This window comes from Natator depressus, chromosome 17 (assembly GCF_965152275.1).
Source record: "Natator depressus isolate rNatDep1 chromosome 17, rNatDep2.hap1, whole genome shotgun sequence".
Classification (NCBI taxonomy): Eukaryota; Metazoa; Chordata; order Testudines; family Cheloniidae; genus Natator; species Natator depressus.
In genome coordinates this window covers 3,821,031-3,836,842 of record NC_134250.1, presented here as the reverse complement: position 1 = coordinate 3,836,842, position 15,812 = coordinate 3,821,031, and the positions used below count along the sequence as shown (strand labels likewise).

General features: G+C 36.4%; 1 protein-coding gene across 4 annotated transcripts; it reads left to right on the top strand.

Annotated features, from left to right (window-relative positions):
- Window positions 1-48: 48 nt before the first annotated feature.
- ASPA (aspartoacylase) lies at window positions 49-9,712 on the top strand. 4 transcript variants are annotated; one of them, XM_074974462.1, is made up of 7 exons: window positions 49-177; window positions 2,156-2,418; window positions 4,597-4,792; window positions 6,046-6,139; window positions 6,760-6,867; window positions 8,130-8,239; window positions 8,800-9,712. In XM_074974462.1, the coding sequence occupies exons 1-7, from the start codon at window positions 115-117 to the stop codon at window positions 8,995-8,997; spliced, it is 1,032 nt and encodes a 343-aa protein (XP_074830563.1). In that variant the 5' UTR covers window positions 49-114; the 3' UTR covers window positions 8,998-9,712. The 4 variants fall into 4 exon arrangements, with proteins under 4 accessions (XP_074830563.1, XP_074830562.1, XP_074830560.1 ...); XM_074974461.1 differs by lacking the exon at window positions 49-177 and adding an exon at window positions 531-627; XM_074974459.1 differs by lacking the exon at window positions 49-177 and adding an exon at window positions 1,099-1,221.
- Window positions 9,713-15,812: the final 6,100 nt, after the last annotated feature.

Sequence of the window (15,812 nt, the reverse complement as noted above, 5' to 3'; positions counted from 1 at the left end):
AATCCACTAGAGTTAGTACTGGGAAACCAGGAGTTAAAATTTCTTTGGACGTTAACTTGCTTTAAGGGTATAAAAGAAGCTTCCTTGGCTTTAGTCCTAAACTCATGTTTGAAAATGCACTGTATCTTTTCTATTAAAGCTCTTCTTAGGAGACAAACTTCTTGCATGTTAAATGAGGTAAGTGTATAAATAATTGCTGTGTTTCACTCAACCTCTTGCAAGGAATTATAAACATTATTATACATTCAAAAATAAAAGAGAAACTGTGTTTACTAGCACTGTGTATTTGCATTTTACAGTTTACTTTCAAAGTGCTGCACTGTTTAAATTCTTTAAACAAGTTTCAAAGTGTGAGTCATTTGTTCAGTCACTGTGTAAGTAATAGCTTTGGAACCATGACCAAAAGCAATGAGGTCAAAGGATGGTACAAAACAGTCTTTTTGTGTAAAATATAACTATTCTAGTTTGTTTAATAAATTATTTACCACAGTTATCTTTCTTTAAACTATGTGACAAGTTACTAAAGTGAAGAAATAATACCATTAGGTGTCTGAATAAACATAGTCTATCCAGATTAGTTCACTACAAGGCTCAGTAAATCAGTATGCATAGGCTGAAATTTAAAGTGTAAGTTTTATTATGTGAGTACGCTGCCAGTAGATTTAGTCAAGATGTATGAATCCTGTGTTCAGCTTTCTTTTCTTATATCTATAACATATCAAATCTTGCTTATAAAACCTCTCTCACATAGCAGTGAAATCTTTTCTGGATGATTGAAATATAAATCCTATATAAATTCTAACAGAGACAAAGCAAATCTTGACAAAAATTATATTTTATACGCTTGAAATGTAGAGTTCATTTGTATCTCTGTGGTGTGCAGTGAGTCGTTACAGAGTTGTAATTACAATTAGTACAGATTACTCTTGCCTATAAAAAAGCTGTTTTTTCCTGCTGAGACCTTTTTTTCTACAAGTTATAATACTATATGGTAAAAGCCTTTAGGAAAGGATGTGTGAAATGTTCACAATAGGGTGTGTTCAGGCTAGTCTAGACTTGTAGAAGACCTCATATAATGGCTTGGGATTGCAGGATAGTGCTGGCCATAAAACATTGCCAGGATGTCCTTTGTGAAAGGTAGTTATGGTGTACGTATTGGGATTATGGAACAATTCTGAAGTTGGAAAAAGGCAGGTTCTTGACCTCTGAAGATTTTGAGAGGCAAGTACAATTATTTGATCTTATGTTGGCTACATCCATCTCTTTTTTGAATCATTAGAATCATAGAAGTTAGAAATGTAAAACACCAATTAGATAATCTGCACTGGCACAGAGGTCCATGCTAACAGATCCCATTGCAACATTGGGGCCAAGAATATTACACTTTGATGTGAATATATTGAATTTTAATTTTTAATTAAGCCTCCAGCAGTCACTGTTCATTAGCTAAGTATGATAAAACTGTCATATTATATATATATATATATATATATAATTACATACACATACACAAACAATAAACACACTTCAAGAAAACCAGCTGTACTTTGATACCCGCACTTCTTTGGTTGTTGACAGTAATGAGCTTTCAGCATTATGTCTCTCACAATACCTAAGATGTGAAATCATAACTTTATATTTTGTTGTGTATTTTTGCTCACTTTAAACCATTTCTCTATAGCATATTGTACTGGCTATGTGATATAAAACACACATGAAGTGATGCACAAATATACCTGATACATTTAATCTGAAGTGCTAGCATTCTGTGGATTTTCAATGTAGAATGTGAACATTATTTTAAAGTACAAATTAAAAATTATACCGTTTTTCATTAGTATAGTATTTGATTCTACACAGTATAACATTACAGACTGAGTACAGGAGTTAGTAATTGAACTATATGACTGTATCTTTAGCTTATTTATACATATTATGATCCAAATATGGTACAAAGAAAGGCAGGTCTTCGGAAGGAGGAGTGTCAGGTTAGCAACACCCATGTATTGCAACAGAAAACTGGTAAGACTTGTTAGAGAAACGTTAATACACTTCAGTTAACATCTGGTCTAGACAGCTAAAAAGTCAAAACATTTTCTGTCCTTTCTTAGGAACAAATGTTTTACTTTGCTATTATTTTCTGTTTTGATTGCAGCAATCATTAAAGCAGCTTAATAGAATGACTTCCTGTTATGTTGTTCATGAGGCTCCTGTACGAAGAGTTGCTATCTTTGGAGGGACTCATGGCAATGAGTTATCAGGGGTATTTTTGGTCAAGCATTGGGAAGAGAATGGAGCTGAGATTCAAAGAACAGGGCTGGAAGTGAGACCATTTATTACTAACCCAAGAGCTGTGAAGAAATGTACTAGATATATTGACTGTGACCTGAACCGAGTTTTTGATCCTGATAATCTTGGGTAAGAATAACTATGTGCTTGTGTATTTTTAGTTTTCTATCTTAAATGTTATCAGGAGCTTCTTTTATCATTTTATTGGTAAAATTTTTACATGAACACCACTAATCTTTTGACAGTACAACCGCATGATAACGTTCACTGACCTTTAACCCAGAAAGACCAAATAGAATGTACTTAGTTGATTCACTGTTTAAATAGTGCTAGTACAACAAGAGACAAATTGTCATAGGAAGTTAGAGTATATTTAAAATCAATAAAGAATTTGCTGTATTCATGTAAAGTTAAAGTATTGCTGTTACTCTGAATGACAGTGTCATTTCTCACAGGTCCTGAAATAAACCCCTTGGGCAATTTAACTTTCAGACTGTTGTTAATGCCACTGTACTGGTAGCCACATAGCTTTGTGTTTTAACAACTGGCTATTTAAATATAGATAAATATGATATCAAGTGTCTCTGAGAAAGAACACACATGTTATATAAATATTGAGAGTATTTTAAATTTCAGTCACATATAGTGTAGAATGAAATGTGAAAACAGTCAAGTTTGAAATATACATAGTATGGCAAAATTATACAGACAAAATTGTCAATAAATTAAGCAATCACACTGTATTTCTTGATTTACATAATCTAAAACAAAGTGTAACTATTCTGATTTAAGAGGCTTATTTTACAATGATAAATGACATTTTTAATGGAACTTTGTGTTAGCTCTGTGTTTAAGATGTTAACTGTTGAAATGGACTTTGGTAGGTGAACCAAGCATTTTTAAGAATGATATATCTACACACTCAACAGATAATTATGCAACACAAAGGTCCTGATGGGAAAGGTTGATACGAGCAAAGACCATTTATATCATACATGCTGCATAAAAATATTTGTCTTTACAATGCATCTATGCATTTTCATTTGGCATTTTATCTAAGAGAGAATTGTTTTATTGGTAGTGCCACTTATAAGGTAAATACTTGGCAAGAGACAAAGGTCTGCACCAACTTTTTAACTGTTTATGCATATATATACTTATGCATTTAGAATAACTGCTTTGTCTTCCTGTTTATTATTTCACCTGCTTTGAAACTGGAATGGTTTAATAAATGTACTGTCAGGTTATCTAATTGAAAGTATTTCTTCTAAAATACTTTTTGTATAACTTTTACTAATATTTCTCAGTAAATCCCAACAGATTACTCAAGCCTAGAGCATTAGTAAGTACATTTAGAAGACTATTATACTTTTTTTTTCTGATGTGGAGACATACAGTTATCAATGGCTTTACAAAAATAGAGTGTGATATTCCAGCCCCATTGGAGGCAATGACATAGCTCTCATTGACTTCAGTAGGGCAAGATTTTACCCAGAGTACTTACATCTTTCCCTTATCCCAAGAAGTTCTCAATTTCAATTAAATTAAAGCACAAAGATATAAAATTATAGACTATGACATCATATCAGATGCCATTTTACAATGAAATTAATAAAGTACAGTACATTCAACTATAAAATATCACAGCTGTAAACTGTATTAAAAAGAACAGTTTGATTTAGTCTTAAAGACATTGAGATGGAATTTACTAAAATCTTGAGGGAAAGAATTCGAGATGGAATCCATAAGTATCATCTGCTTTGTGGAGCAGGAGGACCCAAACCAAAGGATCTTAAGAATCTGGTCACAATATGAAAAGTAAGAAGTAGATCAAAAAGGAAATAATCCATGAAAGACATTATAGATCAAGACCAAGGTCTAAGGGCATGAACTAACTCCTGAAAGACTTCTATGTTCAACAGATGTTGGATTAGGCCCTAGAAATGACTTTACATGGTGCATAAATCTTGTGCTGCCTTTCTGTACAGAGGGAGCATTTCAACCATTTTGAACTGGGAGCGAATGCAAAGAAGTAAAGGAGAACTAATGTAAAATACCATTTTAGATTAGGTGAGAAATCTTGCAAAACACTGATCGAGGCAGCAGCAAGACATATTGCCTACTAGTATTAATACTTGTTGAGTTCCAGCACAACCTTTACAGGTCAAACAGTTTGATAGGGTAGTTGTATATGGTATATCAATTCTAATCAGTTATGGAAAAATCAAATGAAAAAGATACTCTAATTTTTGTTGACAGCAAAGCTATAGAATTGGTTAATTAATTTCTTTGTACTAATATTAACAGCAGGAAAATGATAGAAGATATTCCATATGAAGTGAGAAGGGCTCAGGAAATCAATCATGTATTTGGTCCAAAAGATAGTGATGATGCCTATGACCTTATTTTTGACCTTCACAACACAACTTCTAACATGGGTGGCACTCTTATTCTTGAAAACTCCAGGAATAACTTTACAATCCAGATGTTTCATTATATTAAGGTAAAAACTAATTTTTAATAAAGTATAAGAATACATTTAGATTTGTATTTGAAATATATTACTGTATATCAACTTTGTGCCTTTATTTAAATACATTTATGCTGTTTTGTTTTAATTTGCTAAAATGTTTGGTAAAGAATATTAAAACTAATTATAGAATGGGACATTTACTATCACAAAGAATTATTAAATTGGGTCTAATACTGGTTAGTACTGATTCCAACCTGTCATGATCACAATTGATATAGACAGAACTAGTAAATAAATTAATCTGTTAATAAGACAAATGTGGGGCCTGTAGCAAAAAACACACACAGCAAAATTAATAAAAACGTAAAGATCGTTGGGTCTGCTTTTAAACTAGTCTGTCATAAAGCTGGGAAAAAATATAGGCTGAATGCAAAATTTTGTAAGACATTAGTTATTTAAAATGCAGACTTGAAAAATTTATGGAATAAGGCTATGACAAAAGAAACCCTGATATACATTGGCTGCAATACTAATAAGTGCTGGAAATGTTTAATCTTGTTGGTATTGCAAGTGATACACGTTTAGGGTGGGATTTTCAAAAGTGCTCCATGTTGGCCTGTTATCTTACTGAAGTGAATGGTAAGCCTCCTGTTGTCTTTAATGGGAGCAAAGTTAGGTCAATATGGTACATTTTGAAACCCACCCCCCCCCTTAATTCATATACTGCAAAATATTTCATATACTTTGACATATGATATTTAGTCTTCATTGTGTCCCATCCATCTGTTTATATACTGTTCAAAGATGTGGTCAGTTTATGTGTAAGAGTATATGAGGATTGGCATACAGCTAATCAAAATGTAGAAATGATAGGCAGTAATCTAGAAAGGAATGGATAGGAAGGCTTTCTGCCAAGACATATAAAAGAACTGGGCTAACTCACTGCATGTGTCTCATAAGAGAATCTAACCCTAGCTAGAAGGAAAATATTTGAAATCTGCCCTAAAGCAATTTGATTCTGGGTAAATTAACACTGGAACTGTGTTCATTTATATTAGTGTGCAGCAAAGTTCAGTGGAGCATGCCTGACATGAGCTAAGAGAAAGCAGACCAACAAATATAGCTTTGTATGTTTTCTAAAGATGTCCTACTTATTTTAGGACCATGAAATAAAAGCAACATATTGAAGACATTGTGTAAATCACTTCAGCATCAGTAGTCTTTTGTAGCACAAAATTTTTAATATTTGAATAACAAAGACTTTTTTTGACAAATCTTCACAGAATGCTTTGGCCCCAGAATGCTGTCCCGTTTTCCTGATTGAACATCCTAACTTGAAATATGCAACAACTCGATCTATAGCAAAACACCCTGTTGGTAAATATGAATGTTGAGACCACTTTCCAATCCCCAGAAATTATTAAAATAGATGCCTGTCTCCAGATATTTTTCTTTCTAAGTTGTTTCTTTAAGTTAAACAAATTGCTATGATGAGCTTCATCTGTCTGCTTCATAATCGCATGGGCTTGATTTGGTAAATAAATTATCCATTCTGCATCCTAAAGTGTCCCCCATTTTTTTTTACACTCAATCAATTTTTTAAGAGTACTATTTTATTGGAGATATTTATAATATTTTAGGATAGAAAGTAAATTATGTTGTTTGATTATCAGCAGTACTGATGTTGAACTCAGAAGAGGTATTTATTTCTCATAAATAAAACTAGGATGCAATGTTGATTGTTAACCAGAAAAGGGATGGTGGGATAAAGGAAAGAGAAATTGTGTCTGAACTGAAGTGGCTAACCTGTTCATTTATACTGCAATAGACAGGATAACGTTAGAGAAATATTGCATTATTTTGCCTCCAATGTTAATTAAACTGGTAATTCTAAAACAGTAAGCACAGACACACACACAGGCATGTATATTTTTAGTATGCATTTTAAACATATGACATACAATATGTCTATCAATATCTCCCTCATTTGTACACAGGTGTGGAAGTTGGGCCTCAGCCCCAAGGAGTTCTTAGAGCTGATATTTTGGACAAAATGAGAAAGATTATCAAACATGGCCTTGATTTTGTGCACATTTTTAATGAAGGTATTGTAAATCATGCAAGCATGAACACTCCTATTCTAGGCTAGTAACTCATTGCAAAAGAGTAGTTTTTTTAAATAAATGAAGCTACAGCATTTTGCAATGAAACAAATGGAACTCATATTTTGTATTATTATTGTAGCATTAATAGTAAGTTCATTCATAAAGTCTTTAATAAATTATTTACAATTTATTTTACTCATACTGAATTACAGCATGATGAATAATTATATAAGAATGTTGGAACTGAGAATTGGACTTAAGCCTTCAGAACTTCTGTTATTAATGACTTTTGCCCTTTTTTATTGAATCTTGAGAATCTAGAACTATGGTGAAACTTGATCCTACAAGATACGTCATAGCTATAAAGTGGTAGTTCACAACTTATTGTATAGTAAGTGTACGCTGAGAGTGTTATATAAATAAGAAATATTTATAATGAGAAGCTTATTCATTTCCATTTCTTACGTATACCTTTACCTCAAATTATTGTATGTGAGTCAATAAACTTTTGTTATGCACCTATACAAAGTCAAATACACAGTTGTTATAAATTAAAATATTTTTGTACTGGGAAAGTTTTTGCTTGACTGCTGATGGTCAGTTTATTCTTGAAGCAGTGACATAGCTATACATCATTGCCATCTAAGAATTCCCCATTATTGTGTCAGAAAACAAGAATTGCATGTGGCACCTTAGAGACTAACCAATTTATTTGAGCATAAGCTTTCGTGAGCTACAGCTCACTTCATCAGATGCATCGGATGAAGTGAGCTGTAGCTCACGAAAGCTTATGCTCAAATAAATTGGTTAGTCTCTAAGGTGCCACAAGTACTCCTTTTCTTTTTGCGAATACAGACTAACACGGCTGTTACTCTGAAACGAATTGCATGCATTCTCATCAATATCATTCCCTAACTATTAAATAATGCTGTCAGATTTTATGAATTCCTCATCTACAAAACAAATTTATTACTGTGTATGCAGTGATTGAGATCCCTGATTTCAACAATACTGTTCCAATTTAGATCCAGATTTTTATGCAACGTTAAGCAACTGGGTCATCTTTCAGCAACCTGGCCTTCATGGGCTAGGAAATCTGGAGCTAGACATATTCATGTTACTTGAGTTAATTACTAACTGATAAATTATGAACAGATACAAATTAATGACTTCAGCCATTCTAAATAAAATAGTAAATTATGTGTACTATTTAACTGGGAATTTGCTGATATGACATTTAAAAATATATTTATCCTTTCTAGGAAAGGAATTTCCACCATGTACAATTGAAATTTACAAAATAATGGAAAAAGTAGATTATCCCAGGAATAAAAACGGTGAAATTACTGCTGTTATTCACCCTAGCCTGCAGGTAAAATCTATCATTCTTCATTTACAACATTTTTATAGGTATTCCCTTTGATGTTTGGTTTACGGTATAGTATATGGTATATCATCAAACAAGATATTTACAATTATGTCAAAGCCACCAATGGTTTGTTTTAGAACCGTTCATATAAGTTTTATAGCTAATGGTTTACAGCATTTCAATAATTGATTTGGGAAGTTCTAAACTCAGTTTTGAAAAAAAACTAAAGGAAAAGAAAGTATGGTATACTTTCATTCCTCAACAGGTACTTCAAATTTTGGGAGCCAAACCTTTGAGAAACCTTGGGCCTGATTTTCAGAGTTGCTGAGTATTCATAGTTCCCATTTATTTCAAGTGCTCAGCACTTTTAAAAATCAGGCCCAAGATGCCTAAGGTCAGGCATCCCAAATCAGTGGTGCTTTGAAAGTTTTGGCCATAAACTGTACAGAGTAGTATAACTATGCATAATAAACTTAAGAATTGTATATGAAAGTTGTAAAAAAATATGAAAGTGAAGATATAATCTATTTTCTAACATAATCTATAATCTAATTTCCTATAAGGATCAAGACTGGCAGCCACTGAACAATGGGGATCCTATATTTTTAACTATTGATGGAGAGACCATTAATTATGAAGGGGATTCTACAGTATACCCAACATTTGTGAATGAGGCTGCATATTATGAAAAGAAACAAGCTTTTGTAAAAACAGTCAAAGTAAAACTTACTGCAAAAGGTATCAGATCCTCTTTGTTTTAGAACTAGGACATTTGTAAAAGATTATGAAACTTTTTTAGACATAGGACCAAATTCATTGCTGATTTCTACTCCATGTAATCCAGGTGAAGTCAGTGGGGATTTATGGAGCATAAGTCAATGCAGAAATTAACCCTTAATTTAAAATGGTGTATTAATTAATTTTGCTAAGCACTTTGAAGATGAGAAGCACTTTTGAAATGCAAAGTATTATTTTTAGCCACGTTCAATAGTTTATTGCAGATATTAAAAATAAATATTGCTAGTTTATATAGCTAATTATTTAATGCATTCTGCAAAATTGTGTCTATATAATATGCCAAATTATTGATCAGTGTGTTATAAACTTTTATCTAAAGATTTTCCTACATTCAAATTTTAAATCTTTCCCAAACGTTATTCAGAATTGTGCGACCTGAAGTCTGTATTACTGAAAAAACGCACACTGTGTTAGGAAATGTTTTCAATTTGAGTAAGAAAGTTACTCTGAATAAAATAAAATGGAAACCAGGTATACTTAAAGTATTATCTAGTTAATGTTAAAGACAAATAAATCAAAAATTGATTTTGTAGAGTTAGTGGCGTATGTTTAAATTAATGTTATGTGCCCAGGAATTTACTGGTACAATATTATACTTCATGGTCAATATTTGTGGAAAGTGTAAGAATTTTGAGGAAAATTTGATAAAATTTCAGCAGCAATGAAAATATAAAGCTTTCTGTAATTGCAAAGTTTTTCAGTTGTCTGGCTATGCCAAAAGAAGGACAGGAGACATGTGACATTGGTTTAATCAGGCCGCAACTTTATTATTAGATGTCTGGGACTACCTGGCAGATAAACATGGGGTTACCTGCACTGTACACTGTTATTCCATAATTACCCTGGGGGCTTTTACCAGCTCACCCTCTTTTTCCATCCATGCCCCTCTAGCAAATCCATTGCCGGGACCTTACCATACCTGGGGTGAGGGGTTTCCATCAGCTCCCCCTCTTTTTCCCTCCCGGTCCCTCCAGCAAATCCATTGCCGGGACTTTACCATCCACTCCTGCCTCCTAGGAGGGTTAAGGTTGGCTATAAGAACGGGGGGTTGGCTCCCTGACATACCAGTCATAGAACTCCCCAACCTTCAATGAATACTTCTTTTTAAGTCCTTTTCCAAGCCGTTTATCTGGTCACTGTATACCTTTCCTGTGGAGCACCTGCACTGGACATCTGCCACAAGGAGGCACCAGCAATTAGCTTGGCTGCCTCCTCCCCACACCTAGTCGGGTTCCCAGAAATTACTGTCCCTCCTATGGTCCCAAGGAATTTGGCCACCTCCCTATTCACATACCTCCTTGCCTTGTCCACCTTGGGGGGGGGGCTCATAGCTCCCCACCAGACCCTGCACTGAAGCATGTCTGACCAAATCATGTTAACTCCTGGAAAAAGTTCAAGGATCAGCCTCCAAGTCCCTCCTTGCTCTGAGCACTAGTTCCACCCCTTTAAGCATTCCCAATCGTTTTCCCCAAAATGCACCACATTATATCTGGGGGCTGCTGATGGGCCCGCACAGCCTGATAGCATCGGTATTAGCTGATCCCATAACTTGCCCCTTCTTGCATGCCAACTGAATATCGCCTCATCACCAAAGCCCAGCTGCGAACCCTCGGGCAACCCTGGACATGTGTCTATGGGCACAAAAGACAATACTATGCCCACAGATCCATACCACTGTCTGCATGGCTGGTCCTCCAATATCTGTAATTAGATTACGACAAATTAATGCTGATTTACCACCTCAGGCCTTACATACGTTCGGTACACATCCAAATGCCAATGCCCGATTGCCTGGATTGCCTCTGCTCCCATACCTAGCTGTGCTGCTGCCGTTGCCGCCCCGATTCTGAATGAGTGGGAACCAAATTCAAGGGCTGGCTGCCCCAACCTCATCAGCCCCCGTCTCAATATGGTAACAAATCGATATGCTGTGAGGGGACTCCCGTCACCATGCATAAAAAGGGGGCCTTTCCCCTCTGGCCGTATATCCCTGTAGGCCTTCAAAGCCCGAACTGGGCAGACCCCAGGCTCACCACCCTGCCGGGGAATCACAGATTCACCCCGGCCAACTTGATCTGTCTTTGACCGTCGCAAGTGTAATATCATTGAATGCTCCTGCCATTGTATATCCCGCAGTTGCAAAGCCCTTCCTGTTGAGTCCCTACCGGACCCAGATACTAGCTCACTGATTCTGAAAGCACCAAAAACTGCTGTCAAGAATGCAGCCCTGAACAAGGCCGCCTCCTGCCCATTATGACATACATCACCAAGGATCTGCACGAGATCCCTAAGTATGTAAGCCATGATGGGACGACGGGAATCCACCCTGGGGCCACTGGTATGTGACCACTCAGCCAAAAACCTTCCATCTAAAAAAACCACTGCAAAGATCAGGATAACCATTTAGCCTACTGACGAATGTAATGGCAGAAAGGCGATTCGTGATTGTGGAGGACGCCAGTTGATGGTTTGCCAGTGACAGCATGTACCGCAGCACCTGTTCCTCTGTAATGGGCCATATCGCTGACTGGCCTTCCTAATCCTGAAATTGCATGAAATCATTAAAACTTCTCTCACAGCCTTTCCATGTGCATGGAGCAACTGATCTCCGCACCACACTGACAACCATTCTACGCCAAGGTTCCATAACACTAGTGGCATCTGCCTGGGTTCCTGGCTGGCTCCTGGTGCCAACGCCAGAAATCTGTGGACCTGAAAATGAGACAAGGCGTGTGCTATGTCACTGTCAACCCCAGACAGGTTATGAAGCAATATAATTCCCTGAAGCCTTTCTGGGGGCCAAGCTTCAGGGCAAAACACATAAAGGGGATAAGAACCCCCATTAAATCCAGCCCACAAATTTGACCCAACAGCCTTGCTGGGGTAGTCCCACCGGAGCCCATAGCTCATTCCATTGCTGCTTGAAACTAGTCTTGGGGGAAACCCACAAGTTGTCCAGGGGCAATTGGCTGGATGGCCCTACCCTTGTATCTCAAATTCATTCTTGTGGAATTATTGACTTAACTTCATGGCCAAACCCCACCCTTGACTTTAATTATTATTATTTTATATAAAGAGGATAAGAACAGGGTTTAAAAGAGAACTGGATAAATTCATGGAGGTTAAGTCCATTAATGGCTATTAGCCAGGATGGGTAAGAAATGGTGTCCCTAGCCTCTGTTTGTCAGAGGGTGGAGATGGATGGCAGGAGAGAGCTCACTAGATCATTATCTGTTAGGTTCACTCCCTCTGGGGCACCTGGCATTGGTCACTGTTGGAAGACAGGATACTGGGCTGGATGGACCTTTGGTCTGACCCAGTATGGCCATTCTTATGTTAAGAACCCCCATTAAAAAACCCAGCACATAAATTTGACCCATTCACTTTGCTGGGGTAGTCCCACAGTATGCCTTAGCCCATTCAAATGCTTGAAGCTGGCCCCTTGCACTGGTCTGCCTTCTGTCACCCACACCCTGTTCAAACAGGGCCTACCTGCAGGTGCCATTTGTTCTACCCTGCGTCCTATACCTCTCCTCACCAACATGGCAGGAATGTGCTGTATGAGCCTCAAAACATGTTTTGCATGCATGCCTGAACATACAGATGCTGCAAAAGCCACTGCTATAAAGAAATGTATGCCCGTAAATGTATTGCGTGCCTGCCCAGTGCTGTAACAGCGACTGCTGTGATTAGATGTATGCCATTGAATGTATTGCATGCCCGCCCAATTATATTTATATATATCTAACGAGGCCAGGCTTCTCTCTGGGCAAGCTTCAGCCGTAACACAAGCGTGGCTAAAGAATTCAGCCTTGGCAAGACACCTCTCCCATGGCTGTCCCCGTATTTGAGGAACTTACAGTTAGCCTGTATCAGCTGTGCAATACCCTGCATCTGCTTATGAGAGAGGTGGGGGTCAACTGAGAGTTTCTGGTTGGCCCAAGTGATACCCCATCATGTTTTTTTTGTTTTGGGGGGGATAAAGCCTCAGAAGAACCACTAGTGCCCACAATCCCCAACTTTGCCACATCATTTTGGTATGGGATCCTCATTTAACTCACCCTTGCCCTCAGTGTCTGCCTCGTCTCCTGCAATCACCTGAGTGGAATGTCCTAGATCTGGGTGAACCATTACACCTTTGTACGGCCTGCAAAGCTGTGGAAACAACCTCAGACGCAATAACCCTGATTACTTGTATCAAATCCCAGCTGACTATCCCGCCATCAAACGCAGCCAGCTCACTTGCTTGGGTTTTTATGTTATTCTAGGCTTGATAACTTTCTAACCAAAAATATTTTCCTAAATCTTTACAACTCCAACCACTGTTTGAATTGAAAAAAAAAATTATAGCTGGGTGTTTTATACCTTCTCTTCCATACCTTACTGCTGCTGAATTAAAAAAGGAAAGGGGCTATTGAAAAAAGCGAGAGTTGGTGAGTTTGAGAGATGCATATTATCATTTTTTTCCTGTTCTGAGTGCTGGCTATAATACAGTAAATAGAAGAAAAGGAGTACTTGTGGCACCTTAGAGACTAACAAATTTATTTGAGCATAAGCTTTCGTGAGCTACAGCTCTCACGAAAGCTTATGCTCAAATAAATTTGTTAGTCCCTAAGGTGCCACAAGTCCTCCTTTTCTTTTTGCGGATACAGACTAACACGGCTGCTACTCTGAAACAGTAAATAGAAAGATTGATGATTTAGAATGTTTTAATTTAAAATATATTGTATTTCTCACTAGATTTAATCCCTCATAAATTAACATTGATTTATGTGGTAAGGCCATTATACAATACCCATATGCATCAGCAGCTATACCCCAAGTCATTATTTAGATAGCCAAAAAAAATTATTTAATGGGCCAGAAAACTATTGCACCTTCCTTTTCCTTTTAGAAGTGATGTATTTCTTCTCCATCACTCCCAACCAATATTCTTTATCCTTGCTTTGTGTTTCAATTGCAATATTAAGGCAATAATAAATACAGGAGAAAAATACATGTTATTAAATTATTTGCTTTATTTCTTTAATTTTAAATAAATATTACTGTATATCAAAAGTATAGAATTTGACCTTCTCTACCTATTATTCATTGCAAGGTCCTTGCAATCCTACTGCATAGAAACCATCTGGCACTGCGTGGTCTAGCTAGGCTCTTTGGCCACAATGGCATAAGTGTATTCTGATTGGAAAACTACTAGAAGCAATCACACAAGATGTCTAGAGTAAGGTTCTGTGTATGTGCTGTGCCTTCTCAGTTCTATATATGAAGAGGAGTGTTCTCCCAGGTAACTGACAGGCGTAGGTGAATTAACCAAAAGGCAAACATGTGGCCCTACTGCAATATTCTTGGCTGACAATTTCCAAAAAAGCTGTTAGCACTTAAGAAATATTCCTGTAAGACTCTGATTTCTTACTCACATGTGCTACTAGGCCAAACAGGGTTCAGTCATCAGATTGATACCACCCAGGAATCTCCTCCAATAAAAGTAAGCTTTGTTTTCTAAGATTTCAACTCTGTGGAGTCTGTTTCAATTCTGCTTGACATCTGTGCATAGTAAGAGGCAGAGGATACAGGATCTATAGAAAGCTAATTAGTGACAACCACATTTACCATCCCAACTAGCTCTGCACCCTGCTCCCTCCTTTATATCCTTTTGCCTTAAGATATTAGTCTTGTGGATCAGCTGACCCACTGTGGAGATGATTGATGCAGTTGTAAGGATCTAATGCATCTCTTTCTACCACACAAACACAGACCAAGATTTGGCTGTACCTTTTCTGAATAGTCTCTTCAAAATAGATATTTTCATCATTAAATATATTACATCAGAATCCATGAAGATTAAGGCACATTCTACAGGAATACATTACCAAATATTGAACATACATAGAGCAAAAATATTTCTTTTTATATGCATACACGTACATAAAATAAAAAAATATATATAATTCAAAGTTACATGTCTTGAGGACTGATCAAATAAAAAGTGCTACAGAAAGTGCAACATACAGTACTTTGAATACAGAAAAGCTTAACGGTTCACAATTACAGTGCATTCAACTGATTTTTTTAAAAATAATTTCTTCACAGATAAATATTTACTGCTAATCTCCCCAAAGTAGCAGGGATTGGGCACTAATTTAAACCCAAGAACAACACTCATGAGGTAACAAGTATTCTGTTTAAGCACTAAAACATGACAAGAGGTGGATTTTCAAGTGGCAATAGTAAAAGGCCAAAGACCCAGTAATTTAAATCAACCCAAACAATAATCCCTCTTAAATGAATTAATTTTAGTGACCTATTGCTCTTATGAAAGGGAATGTATACATACAAATGAGGAAAAAGAACTAGACATACAAAATTACCCTGAGCATTATAGACCAGAAAGCAGATCCTGCAAGGTCAGTGAAAGTTGAAGGAGTTCATCTTTTCACAGAAGGCTCACCACACTGTGTAGAATAAGGTCCAGGATAATAACACTGGTAGCCAAAATGAAAACATCATTATATCCAGAACTTTCAAAATTACATACTTCGTATTGTGGTTCTACTTCAAAGCTGAAATGTCTTTTTTTGTATTTTCAAAAACTTAACTATTCTCAGTACACAAAATGATTTCTCATGGATTAGAGATATCACTATAGAAAATACTGTACCGGACATCAAAGAAATTGGAAGAATTTCTCCAAAAGGAAAAAAATATTGTATATTACATTTGTTTGATTTGTTTAACCAATAGAAAGTAAAGAACTCTGTTTAAACACCATCACACA